This window comes from Bubalus kerabau, chromosome 3 (assembly GCF_029407905.1).
Source record: "Bubalus kerabau isolate K-KA32 ecotype Philippines breed swamp buffalo chromosome 3, PCC_UOA_SB_1v2, whole genome shotgun sequence".
Taxonomy (NCBI): domain Eukaryota; kingdom Metazoa; phylum Chordata; class Mammalia; order Artiodactyla; family Bovidae; genus Bubalus; species Bubalus kerabau.
This window is the reverse complement of record NC_073626.1, coordinates 71693282-71712691: the sequence shown is the minus strand read 5'-3', so window position 1 is coordinate 71712691 and position 19410 is coordinate 71693282. Positions and strand designations below refer to the sequence as shown.

The window sequence follows — 19410 nt, the reverse complement described above, 5'->3', positions numbered from 1 at the left end:
ACCTTTAACTATTAATTCCCCAACAGACGTTTGGCTTCCGGCTTCATTTTCAGCCAGGCACGTGTATTTGTCACCAAAACTAATCTGCACATCAGGGATTATCAAGACTGCCACACCATTGGCAAAGCTCATTTTGATCTTTCCATCTTCTTTAATGATCTCCTGTCCCTTCATCCACGTGACAGAAATGGGTTCTGACCCTCTCACGGCAGCTTGAAAGGTAACTGTCTGTCCTGCCAGTGCAGTAAAATCATCTACTTTCTTTACAAAGGTTGGTGGTTCTAGTTAAAGAAAGACAGCAAATAAAATTGATCATTCCCAAACACTTTGACACCATGTGCATGCAATTATTTTATCTCGATTACATTTATCTAGTCCATAGTGTTGGTTGATTAGAAAAAGAAATCCAATTGAAGAGGTATTACAGTTCCATGCAAGAAGAAGATGCAAAGATACACGGCTATCAGCTGACAAAATTGCTTATTGCATAATTCATTTTTGTAGACTCGGGTTCAATTCCTGGGTCCGAAAGATCCCCTGGAGAAGGAAACGGCAACCCACTCCAGTATTCTTGCCTGGAAAATCCCATGGACAGAGGAGCCTCGTGGGCGACAGTCCATGGGGTCGCAAGAGTTGGATACAACTTAGCAACTAAACCACCACCACCATCAGAGACTCAATATTTACACTGGCCTCAAGATAAAGACTGCACTGTCCCCAGGGTCCTAGGTCAAACCGAAGGCAAAATGTATTTTCAAAAATTAGGAGAAGAGGAGAGTGTACCCCTTTTACTTCCTTGAGCTAAGAAAGCTATTTTGACAATTTATTAAAGAGATATGAATTTTTCCAGCACTAACCTTTTAGTAAGTGGGTTGCCACACAGCCACACTTCCCAACTTCATTAGCAACCACACACTCATAGTCACCAACGTCCGCGCTATTAAAAGAAAAGATCTCCAGGGACACAGTGGACTTCTGAGAAAACAACCTGTACTTTTTACTACTTCGAATTTGCTTCTTATCCTTGAACCAGCTAATTTCAAATGGTCCAGTGCCTGCGATTTCACACTGAAGGAGGGCATTTGTTCCTCTCACTATGTCTGCAGGCTCAAGAGTTTTGATGAACGAAGGAGGTTCTACAAAAGCATGAAAGGATTGTGTAAGTTACGTGTTACAAACAGGTAAAAAGAAAACCTTGTCTCAAAAACCAATGGACTATGACCAAGTCAACGAACCTTTGACAACTATTTCAGCGCTGCTACTGTCAGTGCCGACGTCATTCACCGCTTCACACGAGTACGTCCCGCTGTCTTCAACTTTTACATCCGTAATGTCAAGGACGGCCTCAGAATTGACAAAGGCCATTCTGATTGTGTTACTCTCAGTAAGTTCTTTGTTATTTTTAAACCAAGTAACCTGGATCACAGGTGAGCCTTTCAGCCTGCAGTGGAGGCGTGCTGACTCACCTGGGAGCATTAAGTAAGAAGGATCCACCTTCTTCACAAAGGATGGTGGCTCTATATGAAGTTGACAAAAAAGAAAAGGAAAAGACATCTGAAGCATAAAGCACACACAAAGTAGACATCACACAATAAAAAGACACACACAACACACACACACACATACAATATCTTCATGAAATTCCTGAACAGGTTGTGGTGTACTTAATAGCTTTCCACATTTCTATGATTCCAAAATGTTTTCCCAGACTCTTGATTTATTTGGCAAAACGAATACAATTTTGTAAAGTTTAAAAATAAAATAAAATTAAAAAAAAAAAATAAACAAAACCAAAACTAAACAAATTCTACTTAGACAAAGAGCAATTTTATGAAAGAAGATATTTAAGGATTGCCTTAACTCAAAAGTTCTTAGAAGTAGTTTTAAGCAAGCTATGTTAATGGCAGACAGCTTGAAACGAACAAGAGTAAGTGAATTCTGGAAAAGACTAAAAAAAATAAACAATTTCACAATTTCCCCAAACCAAAACAATTGCTGAGATGAAATCATTTTCATCACAAAATGCGCCAACTGCAGTGTGTCAATAATTTGTCTACTGAGGCATCCCTGCAGAGAAGGGAGTGAAACATTGTTCACACACTTCTTACCTCTGACAGTTACTGTCGCTGAAGTGGAGCTGCTTCCAGCCTCATTGGAAGCTGTGCAAACATAGGTTCCTGAATCTTTGAGTTTGGCCAGAGGGATCTCAAGTGATGCTATTTTATCTTCAAAATAGATCTTATAATCTTTCCCAGGGGGGAGCTTCTGCCCATTTTTGCTCCACGTAATTGTGACTTTTCTGTCTTCATCTACTTGGCCCTCAAGACGGATCTTCTTATTGATAGCTGATTGTACAGGCTCCAGTTCTTTAATGAAATGTGGTTTGTCAATTATGTCCAACTCAGCTTGGCAGGTGTCGGCTCCAAACTTGTTAGAAGCCTTACAGGAGTAAACTCCTTTATCATGAACTGTAAGATTTGAGAGCTCTAAAATGTGTTTGTTGTCTACATCTGAAATCTTGCAGGTAGGGGAAGGTGAGAGGGCCATGCCATCTTTCTGCCAAATGGTTTCAATCACGGGAGTGCCTGTCACTGTGCAGAGAAACTTGGCTGCCTTACCCACAAAAGTCGTTATGGACTTAGGTCTGGAGAAGAAGGTTGGTGGATACGCCTCTGTAAGAGAAATGTTTTCAGTGTTATAGTTTGTCCCCACAAAGCTCCTGCTGTAATTACATATTCCAAGAAAGAGAAGAGATGAGTTATAGCTTTAGATAGACATGAGACATTATTTAAAGTAGGGTAATGTATTAAGAAGATGAAAAGATGCATCAAAGGAAAGAGACGAGAATTTTTTTTATAGCAGAGCAAGACAGCACTTTAAATAAAAGAAGATTTGTTCTTCTTTTATTTCACAACATTAACTTACAATTGCTAAAGATCTGTCCATTTTATTAGCTGATTAATTGAACTATCTGATAAGCAATTCAACTGGTACTTTAATTCTGCAAATCAGAAGACTGTATAAGGAATATAAAGAAAATGTTCTTGACTTTTCTGAAGAGCAGGGATATTAAGTGAGTAATAGAAAAGGTGTGAATAGTTTTTTAAAGTCTAACCCTCATGTTTCAACTATAAATGCATCTGCTAAACCATTTCAAACTTGTAAAAATATATATAGCAGTAATTTTCTATGTCCATTCTGCATTTGGAAGAAAGCCTTTAGGAACCTCTCTTTTTGGTTAAAAAAAAAAATCCTCCTCTTTCTTCTTTCCTCTGTGACTTGAAGCTCAAGTGTTAGTTCCATTACTGAACAGGCCTATTTTGGATAAAGAAATTTCCCAAAGTGTCATTAAGAATAATGCCATGTACTTGGTGGCATAGATATTCTTTGATCACAAAGCAAAAACCACTGAATGGGCCACTGTGGGCCCGGGGTGTGGAGTTTCCGATGGAAGAGTTGTGGAGGAGAGGAAGCTATAGGTAACCTCGTCTTTTTCAAGTCAATGACAGGTGCTGCATTTGTCTTTCCCCTCCATGCTCTCGTTGGAAAAGAAGATCAAGGTAATATGGTAATCAACTAAACTTCAAAAAGAAAAACAAGAGCAAAGACAGGCCCACTTGTGCATGGCTTCTGTCAACAGCACAAGTCATTGCTACCCCTGATCCCAAACCATAATTCATAAGCTCACAGTCACATTTTCCCTTGGTAGAAAGAAGGCAAGAGAGACAGAGAGGGAAGGAAGGGAGAGAAAGGAAAGAGCTACTGATCTCTTTTGCTAATAAGGGAATTCAAACACTTGAGTGTTACCTACTTGACAGTCATCCTGTATGTTATTAGGAAACTAAGAACAGAATATTTGTGTAGTTATTCTTATTTTTAAATTAGTAATAAAGCCTAGGGTGAGAATCCTAGCTTGGAGTCCTGTAATACCTCCCTATCTCTTATTAGGATTTGTTTAATTTTAGTCTTATGCTCTGTCCTTATTTTTTCTGTTCTGATTTTCCCTGTTCTTAATTGGTTAATTGATTCCAAGTTATGAAATATATTGGGACATCATTTATTTTTTTAGCAGCACCAAAGTGTCCTGAAAATTGTTTATACTAAGGGGCAAGCCAGACTATTTAAAGAAAAGAAAGAGAACAAAACAAAAACCCAAACCAAACTATCAGGAGTCACTGCTTGTAGGATTCCTTGACATCCTCTTGAAATAAAAAGTTATTTTTTTCTTTAGCTGTTGTCAGAAATAGGACCCTAAACAAGAGAAACAATGAGAAACAAAATTTCTCATCTCTCATAGGCTCTGCAGGAGCCACTCTGTTACCACGTTGCTGCTGGTCTCTCCAGTTGGTAGAACACACACTCCCTGCACCTGTGTGGAAGTCAAACAGGCGACCGTATGAAACGGAACGACCTCCGTGTCAGCGTACGGCACTTACCTGTCACAGTTAGTGTGGCTGTGCAGCTGACACTGCCGTACTCGTTGGACGCTTTGCAGGTGTACTCGCCACAGTCAACAACCTGGGTTCTCAGGATTTCCAGGGTGGTGACGTAATTTGCAGACCGAATAGAACACTTGTCACTTTCATAGATTTCTCGTCCAGCTTTGAACCACTGGAAGCGGACATTGGGGGCACTGTGGATCTCACAGGTAAATTTGGCGAGGTGGCCCAGGGCTACTTCCAGGGGCTCAATTCTCCTCCTGATCACTGGAGCAGCTGCAAAGGGAAGCAGAGGCTGTTAGCACGCCTCCTTACTAGGCACCTCACATTTTTCTTTTCCTTCTAACTTTTGTGGCTGTTAATGGAGTAAAACAGTTGAAATTGGTGAGATGGATTGCAGCAGTTTAAGACAAGTGACTGGAAAATGAGAAAGATCATTGAAGGCAAAAGAAGACAATGAGCAGCTTTCAACATATTCAATTGTTATTTTCCAGTGAATTGTGAAAAATGTGATGCTTTGGCTTACATGCATAACAACGTGATATTTTTTTTTAATATACCATGCTGACTAGGAAAACTCAGAATAACGTGAAAGAAACACGATCTACTAAATAAAGTGATGTAGTGAAACGATAGCAAAAAAAAAAGACGTCGAAATGAAAAACACAGACAATTAATCGTGGTTATTTTGAATTTATGAATGAGACTGACGATTTCAGGGTAACTAGGTGTTCACTGACAGCTTTTGATTACATATCATTAAAGTATTTTCATATAGAAATAGACAAAACATTTATCAGTTTTATGAAATATATGAAAATACATTTATTTTTTTTAATAAATAGCAGTATAATGTACCACCCAGTAAGGCAGTAAGGAAAAAGGAGAAGAGTTAATAACCATGATTATGTCTGTGATTTCATTTTTACTCTAAATAAATTCTGGCAATGGCAGGTAAGTTAAAACTCAGTGATGAAACCTAAATCACTACAACCCAGTGAATGTTAGAGCTTGATCCACTGAATCCTTAAAAATCCAACCTCTTTTGACTACAGTGAGTTTTGCTGAAGTTGTTGCTTTTCCATTGTCATTCAAGGCCTCGCACGTGTATTCCCCTTGATGCTCTTCTCTATTTACTTTGTCGATGACTAGCGTGTATGTATTTTGATCCTGTAAACACTTGAACTTTTCATCTGAAGGGACTAGTTTACTCTCAAAATACCAATTCACCTCTTTGGCGTTTGTTATGCATGACATGAGGCTTATGATGTCACCTTCCTCGGCAATTGTGTCCACCAAGGGCGTCTGTACATCAGGACCATCCTCTCCGAACTTCCTGTCTTTCTCATCCTCAGCTTCCTGTATCTCTACTGTACCAACCTCCTCAGTACCACCTTCAGGGACTTTATTTTTTTCCTCTGATGGTTTTGGTATCTCATTCTGTTTTTCATCAGAAACAGCAGCATAAGCAGATGTGGTACCCACAGCTTTGACCTGACTCTCCACCTTAAAATAACTGATCTCTTCCTTCGAGACAAGGTACTTAGATTCAACTTCTGGTTCAGTGATTGCTTCAAGCTTCTGTGAACTGGAAAAAGAAACATCTTCCTGCAAGACTACTGTGGCTCCTTTCTCAATTCCAGGCTCCTCGGCTGTTAAAATGTTCATTTCCTCACATATAGAGCACAACGCCTCCTTCAGTTCAGTTTTCAAGTCAGCCATTTGAGGATCAATGCCTTTAATAGTGATGGTTACTTCTTCTGTCAGAGATTTCACTGAGGTAATCAGATAGGTGCACATAATGCAGTTTGGCTCTTGGGTAAAGTCTATGGCCTTGACCTCCACCTGTTCAATGTTTCTTAACCATTCAGAGAAAAGACTCAGTTGCTCACTGGCCACTGCTGCTTGCAAAGCACTGCGGATCTGAGTTTTCAGGTTTAATCGCTGCTCCTCTGGAATACCAGGAAGCAAACTTTCCTTAGAAAGAAAATCACTTCCCTGCACCTCCTGCACACCATTTACTGCCATAGGCTCCTTTTTATACTCAGTGGTTTGGTCCAGGGGCAATGCCAAGGTGTCAGAATGCTCTTCCTTGAGCAGTACCTGCTTTTCTTCACATGCTAATGGAAACCTTAAGGACTGGCCTTCCTCAATCCTGTCTGCAAAATCTTGCCCTGCACTATCCAGTTGATCCACACTTTCCATCAAAATTTCACTTTCTGTGCACGTGTGTTCTGAAGGGACCCTGGAGACTGTGACGTCAGGACCCTGGAAACTTTGTGCGTGTCCCTCAGCTAAGTTCTGATTCAGGAAGAGAGCATTTTGTGACTCTTGCTTTTGAGAAGTCTCTCTTTGCCCTCTGTCCACTGCAGACACTGTCTTGTCTTTTGATAACAGTACTTCCTCAGCCACAGAGGTTGGATATGAATGGGCTGGTGTTTCTTTTATTGATGGCTGTGGATAACTCTCTTCAGGTTCAGCTGATAACGTTTGCAGAGACTCAACTGTTGACGAACTAATTTCCACTATGGACATGGCACTTGGGAAGATTTTTTCCGTATCTGATAGAACTACCTGTGACTCAGGCTCTTGACACAACAGAGTATCTTCTCTGGGGAGGGTGTCCTGGGACTGGGCAATCTGCAGCTGTAAATTGGGAGGTAGTTCCTTGATAGGCTGGACATGAATAGTACCACTGATGGAAAGAAGTTCTCTGGTGCTTTCAGGAGTGGGCATATCGTGTTCCAGTATGACTGTGGATTGCAGTTGCTCAGCTTTTAAAGTAACTTGACTACTTAGTTCATTGGTTTTAACCACATGCTCATAAGAAAACTGTTGTTTTTCTTCTGCAATTAAAGAAGCTTTCAAAATGGCATCTTTTACAAAAGTTACAACTTCCTGCTCTGAGTCAAACGTCTCAACTGCAGGGTCCTTTAACGATGTGTGTGGAAAACCTTCCGGAGCCTCTGGTGTGGGCGCTGCTTTGCAGGTGGCATCAGTCATGTCTGTGTCTTCCAGAAGCACAAAGAGCTCTGCTGCACAGGTGGACTCACCCCACACATTCTCTGCTTTACAGACATAGAGACCGCCATCTTCTTTCTGAGGATCGTTGACGATGAATGTCCCGGAACCATCAGAATTGTGAATGATAGTGTAATAAACATTGGTACAAAGTTGCTTGTTTTCTTTGAACCACAGAACGGTGGGTGCAGGCTCTCCGAGTACCACGTATTCAAAGATGGCAGGGAGTCCCTGCACACAATGCACTGGTTTTAGCTCCTTAAGGAAGTAAGGAGGACAAGGACCTTGGAGCTTTTCCAGAGACTTCTCTGCCGATTCTGGCTCTTCATGGCCCTCGGCTTCAGAATTTATTTTCAGATACGCACTACACATTGCCTGCCCATATTCATTACTGGCAATACATGTATATTCTCCCTCATCCTCCAGTTTGGTGAACAGAATGATTAAGCTGTGATCATTACCGTCAAACACAAATTTGTAGTCAGCTGAAGGGGTTAACATTGCTCCATTAAAGAACCACTGTATCTGGGGTGTGGGAATGCCAGTGACAGTAACAAACAGCTTCGCCACATCCCCTACGCTTATTTCAGCATTTGACACTTCTTTGATGAAAACTGGTGCACTGCCCTCCTTTTTGGAATCAAATTTAGGTGAATAAACTGAAGGTTCAGACAAAGGTTCAAGTGTTTCATTTCTATTAAATAACTGAAGGTCACAGCTAGAGGTTTGACGTCCTTCTTCTTTGGCAGACAGAAGAGAAATAGAAAACTCTGTATGGGAAAAAATGATTATTTTACTATCAATTTTACTTAAATAAATGAAGAAGTCAAAGAATTACACACCAATTGACAGTCTTCTTCTGCTTTATTCCTGAAATTGTTAATTATCATGAGATTAATTTATCAAAAAGCACATTTCTAAAATTTTAACCTTAGCTTATTATATCATATGATTATAAATACTGTACTGATGCAACTTTCAATCCATTTCATTTGTGTTAGAGTTTATAAATTTTAAAGATGTTCTTATGAGTTTTCCTTTGTGATAGTCTCAATTCTAAAGTTTGCAAAACTGCTGGCTAAATATTTATAATAAAAGAATTCTGGATCCAAATATTTTTCTTTAACTAAAAATTCCAATAAATATTAAGTAACTAATATCATTTAATATTACTTATATATTAAATAAAAAAGAATTGAGGACTATGTAAATACATGACTAAAAAGATCCATAATTATTTCTTACATTTAGAATTTTCTTGAGTTTAAGAATGATCATTGTCAAATTGAAGACTGTTTATTTCCAAAATAAAACATCTATGTTTTAGTTACTGCTTATAAACTGAAGCCATTATTAAAAATAAGTGGCTACAGAAAATGGTTGGTCTGAATTTGTAAGAGAACCACTGTTTTCAGTTACTAGAAATGCAGGGCTTCTTTTGCCTGTGAATTTGCCACAGCACTTCAGCAAAGCTTTTATAATGAGGCTTATGCTAAGAAAATGGGAGAATCAGAAATGAGAGAAAGCGCCAGCATTAAAAATTTGATTATATTTTATTGCACAAGAAATCCCTATACAGTCTTATTGAACAGAAAAACAAGCAATGAATAACAGATATTCTTTCAAGTTTCACAAGCAGAATGAAAGAAATATCATTTGATAACAAGAGATTAGCTTTTCATTAAATTTGTTAGGTATGTACAACAGCTCTGTTATTAACAGTTTTATTACTTTACCTAAAAGTAGTTTGACTATTGTATTAGTTCACTCCCCTGGCATTACAGGGAACAGTCTTATGTCTTAATACAAATGTATAAGCAGTAAAGAGCAAGACTTCAGTGTCTGTTGGCTATAAATATATTGATAAAACTTATCTATAAATACTCAATTATTTATCATTTCAATCAGTAAGTTGTAAAAACATTGATTAATTTCACATTCTAATGACCACTTAACTTCACATTTAATCTATAATGTTATCACTCATGTCAGCTTTCCCTTCCTTTATACTCCCAAAATATCTGTAAATGGAGTGAATGTCAATATAGTGAAAATCCCCTACTCACTAACATGTTGAATTATTTTCAGTGTTTTCCCTTTCTTCTAAACATGGTATAGTAACCATAAAAAGATACTAAGTGAAATTCAAGAGTGCTGCAACATGAAAGGTGTAGTTAAAAATACATGCAGTAGTAACAGCTAATAATTATGTCTAGATTCTACTATGTGTAGTACAATGAATTTTATATCTAGCATAAGAGAAATTAATATCTCAGGCTTTTAAGTTATATGCCATTGAGCTGGAAAATAAAAAATTCCATTTAATTATCTGTAACAATAAGTAAGCCAAGTGTGGGCAAGGCTTAGTTTTACTCAGTCATTGCTATTTTGAATATCCTCAAGTTCAATGCTCCTGAGACTAACAGAATTCTAATGAGCAAAATCAAATAAAACCCACCTTTTTATAAGCATAAAAGCATAGTTTTAAGCTCTTTCTGCCAATCCAAAAGGCAATAAAACTTTTATTATTTTTTTTTAAGAACAAGTTTGAATTATTGTGATGCTGTATAACATGAGGGTAAAGTGTGCTTGTTTGTCATAACCTGAATTTGTAATTTATTTAAACATCCATTGTGTGATTAAGAGTAGAATAAATCCCCAAGTCTCTAAACTGTAGAATTACTTTTATTTCAGGGATTTATGATGTGATATATTAACACCATCTCTATAATTATGACCACAGATATTGTGTGCTTATTGGTTGAAACAGAAATGATAGTTCCACAACAGTGTATCTATATTGATAAGTTATGGGCGACTCTAAGCAAGCAAAGCCAATGCTCTTCTGCGGGGCAGTGAGGAGGGTGGGGTTACAAGCCTGACTGCTCTGTCTAGATCCTACATATACTCCCGGGTTTCTTCTTTAATTTGAAAGGCTTTTAGGGAATTCCCACTGTGGGAATAAAACATGTGACAAATGAAAGAAACATAATAAACATAACTGGATATATGGATTCTTTTGAAAATTTAAATGACTAATGTTTTACAATTCAATTAAAATTAGTATACTTAATATGATCATGGTATATAAACATTGCTCAACTCAGGGTGGAAAACAGCCATAAGCTAATAGTGAGGAATTTATAGAGCTGGAAGAAGAAAAGTTTCACAATCTAATTACTACATTCTATTATTCCTCTTGTCAACTGTGGAAAAGCTAAAATGCATTCTGAATTATATTAAGAGAAGTTACTACTGACTGGAATGACATACAATCAGAGTTGAATGATTGCCTCTGAGGTCTTTTGGGCTAACCCTTTGTTTTTATACAGGAAAACTAAATTTCTTTGTATTTATTATATCTTATACGAGAGAAAATTTAGTTCACAGTGGCACCTAGGTACATTAAGGATTTTGTGAATTTACTATAATTATAATTTTGAAAAACCAAGAGTCACTTCAGCAACATATATGTTGATATATCTTAAATTTGAATGCTTATTAATTTCTAGTTAGTTTTAAAAATAAAATTCAGGAAAATGACAGGAAAGCTAATTATCTTACTATTTGTATATAATCTGAAATACAAATTACCATACTGCCTCAATATTAAAAGTATCCCACCTTCTTTTTCTAATTTTAAAGATTCTGAAACTGTACTACAGCTTAAAATTTATATGTAAATGAGATACAGTAGTCCTTTCCTCATCCCAGGCCAGTATCAAATTAATGTTGCATTTTTATACTTAATGTTATCTCAAAAATTGAGAAAATGAAGCAGTTTCAAAAGTGGAAAGGTATTTGCATATTCTGCAAATGTCTAGGTGAACTCTAATCACCAAGAGAGCACCACTGGTTCCTTCAACACTAGCAAGAGTTAAAATGCTTAAGAGGAGGGATATTAATAAGGAAAATATTTTTTAAAGAGCTAAAAGTAAATATTAAGACTACAAGGTAAAACAAATTATAGAATTAGTTACCAACTGGGGCAAAGCTGGTTTCTGTTGTTGTTTGGTTTATTCAAAGTCTGAGTAAATAAGCATGAATTTGGATGAAAAGGGGGTGTTATTTCAAAAATGACTTCTACTCCGAGCAGAGAGATTTTACCTTACCAATTTGTCTGTGTGGTCATCTGACATGGTCTTCCATTTCACAGTTTACATAGACAGTTTATCTGCTAAAAGAGAATGCATGCTGCTGACATATCTTATGGAGCAGGAAGGGAAGTAAAGCAGTGCCAACAAGTAGGTAGCCAAGGAGATGTTTAATAGTGCTTGATGCTTCACAGCAGAATTGACACAGGTGATGATCCCACAGTTTAGATAACAGAATATTTACATGTGTTACAAACAAGAGATTTCCACATACAGAAAGTGTTTTCCCAGGGTTTTTTTTCAAAGCAGTGTGTTCAAATAGAGCAGATATATTTGGAAACTTATCAGATCTACGTGATTTGGAAAAAGTGAAAGCACTCATCAGTTCTCATCATCACGGAGGCACTAGACACCGCATGGAGAACTTTAAATGAGGGTGAGCACAGCGCGGGCCTCAGCCATGCCTGATCCGTTCGTAGCTACACACCTGTACTCACCTTCGTCCTCTTTCGCTAAGCTTGTTATGAACAGGTTGTGGAATCCTATGCCACTCTCCTCGGCACTGAACCTTGCTCCTTGCACTAACTTCCCATCTTTGTACCAGTAAACCATGGGCCTTGGAGAGCCACGGACTAAACACTGGAAATAAGCTGCTGTACCTAACGGTGCAGAACAGTCAGAAATACCTTTGATAAACCTGGGAGGCCCTTCTACCACCTGAAATTCAAAAAAGCTGTCTGCATATTTGCTCTTTAAGACTAACTCTTCCCTCACACTGCTTAACATCACTTTGCTTCTCTGTGACATCAGAGCTGACATTTCGGAGTCTCCCATGGTGAGGAATCCCCTACAGATCGCCTCCCCTACACTGTTCACAGCTCTGCACCTGTATGTCGCGCTGTCAGAAAGACAAACGTTGCGAATCTTCAGGGTGTGACTTCCCTTCTCCTCACTAATCACATATTTAAGGTCATCTGGCTCAATACACGTATATTCTTTATACCATTTTACTTCGGGAGTTGGGACACCTATGACTGAACATTTGAACACAGCGTCTGCGTTTTCTGGAATCCTAAAATCACAAATAGGCGTTACAAAGCGAGGAGGCATTTCGAAGACTTCTAAGTCGATTTTTAAATCTTTGTCCTCTGCCTCCCTTGAAGCCATACTTGGATCTGCTAAATTCAATGGGAGAACATCTAGGCTCACAACCATGCTTTTATGGTCAGGAGTAAATTCAGGAACTGTGACTATTTTCACTTGCTTCTCAAATTCCTTAACATCTTTTTCACTTAATTCAACTTCCAGGACAATTTCCTGAGGAGAAGGGGTCCTTGATGCAGCGTTTTCCAGATCAAACTCCATGACATGCTGGTGTGTTACTGGAGGCGGCAGTGCCACTGCTCTCTCTTGTTGGGGCACAATGTCCACGTGTGCAAAGCTCTTTGCTTCCCCTATGATGTTCACAGCATGGCACATGTACTCTCCCCCGTCTCCGTTTTGAATGCCAGCAATTTCCAAAGAGCACACGTTACCCACCCTTTCTATTTTGATTCTTTCATCTGGCTCCAGCAAAGATTTATTTCGATACCATTTCACACCGGGAACTGGAAGGCCCTCAACTTCAACAATGAAGCCCAAGGTTGCGTTTTCATAGACCTTCCTTTTGGTCAGCGGTTCAATAAAAGATGGAGGCATCTCATTGTCTTTGGGTTCAACGGCTTCACTGGGTGTGCCAAAGGAATCAGAACGCCATAATTCATAGGCTGAGCTTCTGTCTTCTGTAGGTGTGTGGAATTGTTCACTTGACAGACTGTCCTCGCTTCCTAGCTCGGATGGGTGCCTTTTAAAGTTTTCAGTGGGGTTTGGTCCTCCAGTAGGAATAGAGTATTGTTCAGCTGTTTTCCCACCTAAAGGGGTGGAGTATCTCTCTAGGGTCTCTCCTGGGGGTGTGGAGTATCTCTCGAGGGTCTCTCCTGGGGGTGTGGAGTATCTCTCGAGGGTCTCTCCTGGGGGTGTGGAGTATCTCTCGAGGGTCTCTCCTGGGGGTGTGGAGTACCTCTCTAAGGCCTCCCCAGGAGGTGTGGAATATCTCTCTAGTGTCTCTCCTGGGGGTGTGGAATATCTTTCTGCTACCTCGCCTTCAGAAGGTGTTGAGTACCTGTCAGTAGCTTCCTCTAGAGCTGTGGTTCTTTCAGTAGTCTTAGCCCCTAAATCTCTTGAGGATTTTTTAGTTGTATCTAAAGGAGGAAAATACAAATCAGGAGACTTTGGAGTTTCAAAATGTTCAACAGAGGATGGTGGGGTATAAAACTGATCTAGCTCAGAGATTTCTTCACTGCTGACACTTCCCACATCAATGGAAATATCAGATTCGGGAGAAAATGGGCGTCCCAGGGACTCCTGTTGTTGGCTGTAATACTCATACACAGTGCTGAAAGTTACTTCTTCCACCTCCATTGATGTGACTGAGTCAGTCTGAACATGTTCTGCCTTGTGCCTGGTGTCTTTAGTCTCAGGAACTTCATGTTTTCCAGCAGCAAGTAAGTACTGTGTCAGGGAAGTCTCGGATTCCGTCACCTCCGTGGTATGCGCCTCATCCAACTTAGGAGGGTTTTCAGAAAAACAAGTTTCTACCTTTTCTCTTTCCGTGGTGGGGAAAGAAGTTTCATCCTGTACTTGAATTTCTTCACCACATTTTTCTTTTTCAGGGGCATCCGTTTTTCCCCTCACTTGTCCGTTTGGATGCTGCTGTTCCTCAGTCACCAGGAAGGGAAAGCGCTGACTTAAGGGCACTCTCCTGTGTGGTGCGTCTGCTTCCTGAACATCACCTGTGTGGTCTCCCAGAATTCCACTGGTATAGGCCTCTGTGCCTCCATCTTGCTTTTGAAATGATGTCAACTCTGGTTCCAAGGTATGTTCTTCCTCTGTTTCACAAATCTTTAAAAGCTTTTCCTCACTTGCAGCTTTTTTCAAATGTGAGATGAAACTCCCATCTCCATTTTTCTCAGATGTATCAGTTTCTCCTGCATCAGCAGATGAGCTCTGAAGTAGGGTACATGATTCACTATAGATCTCTTCAGAAAAAGTTTTAAGAGAAATATCAGTATTTAAAATTTCTAAATTTTGTTCCTGCGTATGTTTTTCCAAATAAAAGGCATTTTCATCACTGCCGCTTTTCTCCCTCAGAGTCCTATCTGAAACCTCCTTACTGGAAGAAATCTCTGGATTTGCAAGTATGTTACTTTGCAAGCTTTGAGAGGTATCCTGTGTATCAGATTGTATGGTTTCAGGGCTCGGAACTTCCTCTTTATATGGTGTTGCCTGCTCTTGACTAGGTTTTTGCTCTTGAAACTCCTTAGCTGGGTCTCCTAAATGAGAATATATTTGTTTCAGATCAAATACAAGGTTCTCAGCATCAGCTGCTTCAGAAGCAGGATGTTGGGTTTGAAAATAAGTTTCTTCTGGTTGATCACCATGTAATCTTACTTCTTGAAATTTTACATCTGCAGTTTCTATTTGAGCATGAAATTGCTTGAGGTCAAATGTAACAGGTGCTTCATATTCAGCCCTTTCAGAAGCTGCAGATTGATCTGTAAGAGCTATTTCCTTCTGTTGTCCCCTTTCTTGTAATTCAGACTCCTTATGAGTTTGAGAAGAAAGTAGCTTTAAATTCATTACAATGTTAGACGAATCCTGTTCAGTGTTTGGAGACATTTCCTCTGCCTCGTACACATTTGTGTGTAGGTTACTTGGTCTTGATTTTCTTTGTCTTAATGGAAAGTCTTTGTCATCAAGCTTCTTTTGAGGAGGATTCACAAATGATTTCTTGGTAGATCTTTTTTCTAGAACACCTTTTTCTACCTGTTGTAACTTTTCAAATGCGATGACTCTATGCCTCACCTTTTTCCCTGGGTAGTATCTCTCTTCACCAAAGGGTTCTTCACATACAACGATGGATGATTCTTTTGTATCGTAACTATCAGAAGGTCTCTCAGAGCGGATATTTGGTAAATAGTCAGTCTGGGCATATTCTTGCACGTTTTCCCTCTCTGGTCCACTGAATTTTCCAAAATCATTTCTTACTTCTTTTCTATTTTTAACTTCACTGAAATCATCACCAAATGGATAAACAGTCCCCTCTGCTTGCTGTGGCTTTGATTTTTCATTTACGCGTTCTTCTTCCCCTTCATCTTGCCATTGTATGAGTTCAGCTCGGAGAGGCTTGTTGATTCTTAAGGATCTAGAAGTGCACTGCATAAATCTGGGCAGTTTTTCTCTAGAAGATGTACAACGAACGTGGACTTTCTGCTCTATATGTTCAACTGTCTCAGGGCTTTGAAAATACTCTCTTACAGAATATTCTTTTATTTTGGATTGGGGAGTAAAAGAACCAGTTGGATAATCATAAAAATGTGCCCTCACAGATTCTCCCTGAATGTGTTGATCTTTGGAATATCTGGCATAAATTCCACCCATATTTTCTAATTGACTATATTCCCTGTCAGTGACAGGTTCCACTGTTAGGTCTGAAACACTCTCAACCGTGCCTGAATTGTTTTCAGCAACGCATCTATATTTCCCAGAATCTTGAGAATTGACATCATTAATATATAGCCTGTGGCAACAATTAGTTTCTTCAAATTGGAACTTCTGGTTCTGCCTTAACAGGACTCCATTGTGGAACCACGTCACCGCTGGTTTAGGCTCACCAGACACTAAACATTCAAGGACTATGGAATCCCCTTCTCTACACCTGGCATGTTGTGGCATTTCCTGTATCACTTCCGGTGGTTCGTTAGTAATGTCAGAAGAGAATATGAACTTGTGTTTCGGTGAGCGAGTCGCCTCATCCTGAGGCGTTGCCTTAGGTTCCGACTCCTCCAGCTGAAACAAGTCTCTTGACTCTCTATCCTGTTCTGGGGTAGGAGTAGCTGCCGTTATCTGAATTTCTACAGGAAAGGAAAGCAAATCTGTGTCTGCAGAGGGAGGAACTGGTGGGTTACTTTTTAACATATGGAGGTTTGTTTGGCCCTCTCGTCTTAGAGAAGGAGGGATGCCTTTTGCTTGGTCAAACACCAACATCAGTTCCTCTTCCTCATCACTATAGTCTTGCAACACTGGGACCCTATATGCTTCCACATCATGCCTTTGTTTTGACTTCACTTTAAGTACACTCGTTGTTTTTACCGTTCCGTATTGGTTAAATAGCACGCAGGTAATGAAACCTTCATTTTGAGGAAGAACAGAAGAAAAGGTTAATACTGAATAGTTCTCGAAGGTCTGAGTGATAAAGCCTTGATTATGTGGGATTGGTGTATCATTGTTATACCATGTTACTATGGGCTGAGGGTGTCCTTGAAAATGACACACAAATTCACAACGGTCACCTTCATAAACTTCTTGAGATGCTATTTCTTGAAGAAATGAAGGTGGGCAACGTTGCAGACGTTTCTGGAAAGGATTTTCTAAATATCTTGTGGCTTTTTCTTCCTGTTCAGTTTCAAATTCATCACCTTTAACAGAGGTGGAGTGTTGTAACTCTCTCACATCATCTTTTCTTATTTCAGTATCTAATGCTTCACTTTCTTGGATATTTACAATTGAGCCAAAAGATTCACCAGTGTATGGTGTAGTAACTTGAGACACCTTTTCAGGGGTCTCAAATATTTCCTCATTCTTACTTACATTCATGGTATCTTCAGATGACTCTACAATTTTGGTTTGGGTCATAATGGCTTCAAGTTGTTCTCCTGCTTGGGTAGTCTCATTTGCTACACTCTTACTGTATAAATGGTCTCCTGAAAAACTTTCTCTCAGAAATGCCTCTTGGCTCATTCTCATTTCAGTCTGGAGAATTTCCTCATTGACAGCAGTTTGAAAGGTTGTGGGAGCTTCTCCAGATTCCACATTTTGATCCATTAAATTAGGAAGGACCTGCGGATCCTGGACAGTGTCCTCAGTTGGATTATCTACCTCTTCCCTATCGTCAGCTAGAGCAGGCATAGAACTGCTTTTTATTTCCTCTCTAGAGAACAGAACATCCTTATCACTATCTTCACTTCTCAGAGTTCTTGAACTTATTTCAGATGACGTGTCTAACAGAGATAATTTCTTTTTCTCCATCAACATTCTTCTAGCCTCCCGTAAACGGTGCAACTTCATCTTGGTCTCCTCGTCCAAGAAACTTTCGCCTACATTAAGCCATCCCCTTATGTCAGATTTACTTTCTAAATATTCTTCCTCATACATTAAATCTGTTTTCCTGCCAGGGCACACTGTCTTAAAGTGTATAGTTCGCATCATTCCCTGTTGTTCCACGTCTTGCTTCTTATTAAAGGGAGAACCAGTAAACCTCAGGTCAACCTTCAACCTCCCTTCTCTCCTTTCAGCTAAAGCTGCCACATTTCCATGCGTCTGTTCTACCCTTTTCAGAAATTCTAAATATTTCTCATCTTGCCCTTTTTGAATTACGAGCAATGATGCAGTTGATTCAGCAGAGCCTTCACTATTAATTGCTAATAATCTGTAACTTCCAGAATCTCGGTCTTGAACACTTTTAACCTCTAAGCTGGAAGAGTGATGATGTAAATCACTCTCTGTTTTTATGACCCGTCGAAGCCCTGTTGTGATAGGTCGATTGTTTTGAAACCAAGTCATTTTGGGAGTTGGACAGGCAATTAATTTACACGTAAAAACAACAGGTTCACCCTCAAAAACATATTTAAATGTAAGTTTTTGGGTAAAAGAAGGCTTGAAATATTCTGGCCAGGAGCTTGTTGATGATATTCTACTCGCATATCTTTTAGCAGCCGTGGAGCTGTGGTCTCTGTCTTCAGAATCTGAGAAGGCATCGCGGGTCTCTCTCTCTGAATGCTCAGATTCTTCCTCAGAGGATGACTCTAAAAGAAGAGTTCAATTAGAAAGCATTTTACTATTTTCCACAGTATTTGAAAAAGTTGAAAATAAATGAAATTGCGAAATAGAAAATGAAATAAGTGCATGCTACAGATTCTCACGAATCCATAAAAAAAAATTCACTCACCATATTTGTTCGAATAAACGCAACACCATGCTCTGTTTAAAAGATTCTGACACGAAAATCGTTCGTTGTCTGGTCTTTTCTTCAAACTGCTGAAATTTCTTCTTGAACAAGCAAAAATGCATTTCAAAATAACATGTTCCTGTGCATATTTGTTTTGAGAGCAGGAAAACTTTGTTCTTTTGATGGCTAAGGGAAAATCTTACCTGACTTGCAGAGAGTGGAATAAACGCCCTTTCTGATCCTTTTGATTATAGATTAAATTATTATATTTTTGGAGAATTAACTATTTAAGAAATATATATGAGAACTACAACCATAAATAATTAGCTAAAATAAAATAAAATGAGAAGGCGTTTATTCGAACTAATACAGCCATAAAGTCACGATGTTATGCAAAGAAAAGCAGGCAATAAGGATCACGTAAGGCAGCTATCTGCAAGCCAGTGTAAGAGACATATCAATGTTAAAATGATGTATGTGCATGAAGTGTGAACCAGAATGGGGATGTAACATTTTCACACATCCTAAACAAAAAAGCATTTCAATTATGATTCATTCATGACATTGCATTCTGAGAATGACAGCTAGGTTATTATCTATTGTTCAATTTAATTCACTGTGATTTTGAAGACAAACTTCTACTTATGATTTCATGCATTAAGATGAAAACCTTTTCTAATACACGCTATTGAAAATGTCTGCAAACAAGAAGTTGAATATGGCTGATAAATTTTAAATACAAAAGTTTAAATTACCATAAAACAAATGACTGTGAAATGCATGTAACCATCAGCATACTAAACCAGGCATG

At 38.9% G+C, this 19410-nt stretch overlaps 1 protein-coding gene across 17 annotated transcripts in view; it reads right to left on the bottom strand.

The window, feature by feature from the left end:
- TTN (titin) overlaps positions 1-19410 on the bottom strand; it is a 276446-nt gene that overhangs the window by 202056 nt on the left and 54980 nt on the right. For 16 of the 17 annotated variants that reach the window (XM_055572076.1, XM_055572078.1, XM_055572080.1 and 13 more), the window contains exons 45-49: positions 4437-4715; positions 2109-2672; positions 1236-1517; positions 858-1136; positions 3-281 (exon numbers count right to left, since the gene is read on the bottom strand). In XM_055572076.1, the coding sequence (XP_055428051.1) occupies positions 3-281; positions 858-1136; positions 1236-1517; positions 2109-2672; positions 4437-4715 (1683 nt within the window). Of the gene's footprint in view, positions 1-2; positions 282-857; positions 1137-1235; positions 1518-2108; positions 2673-4436; positions 4716-11707; positions 18457-19410 lie in introns of those variants that run through there. The other variant, XM_055572094.1, reaches the window with a different exon arrangement.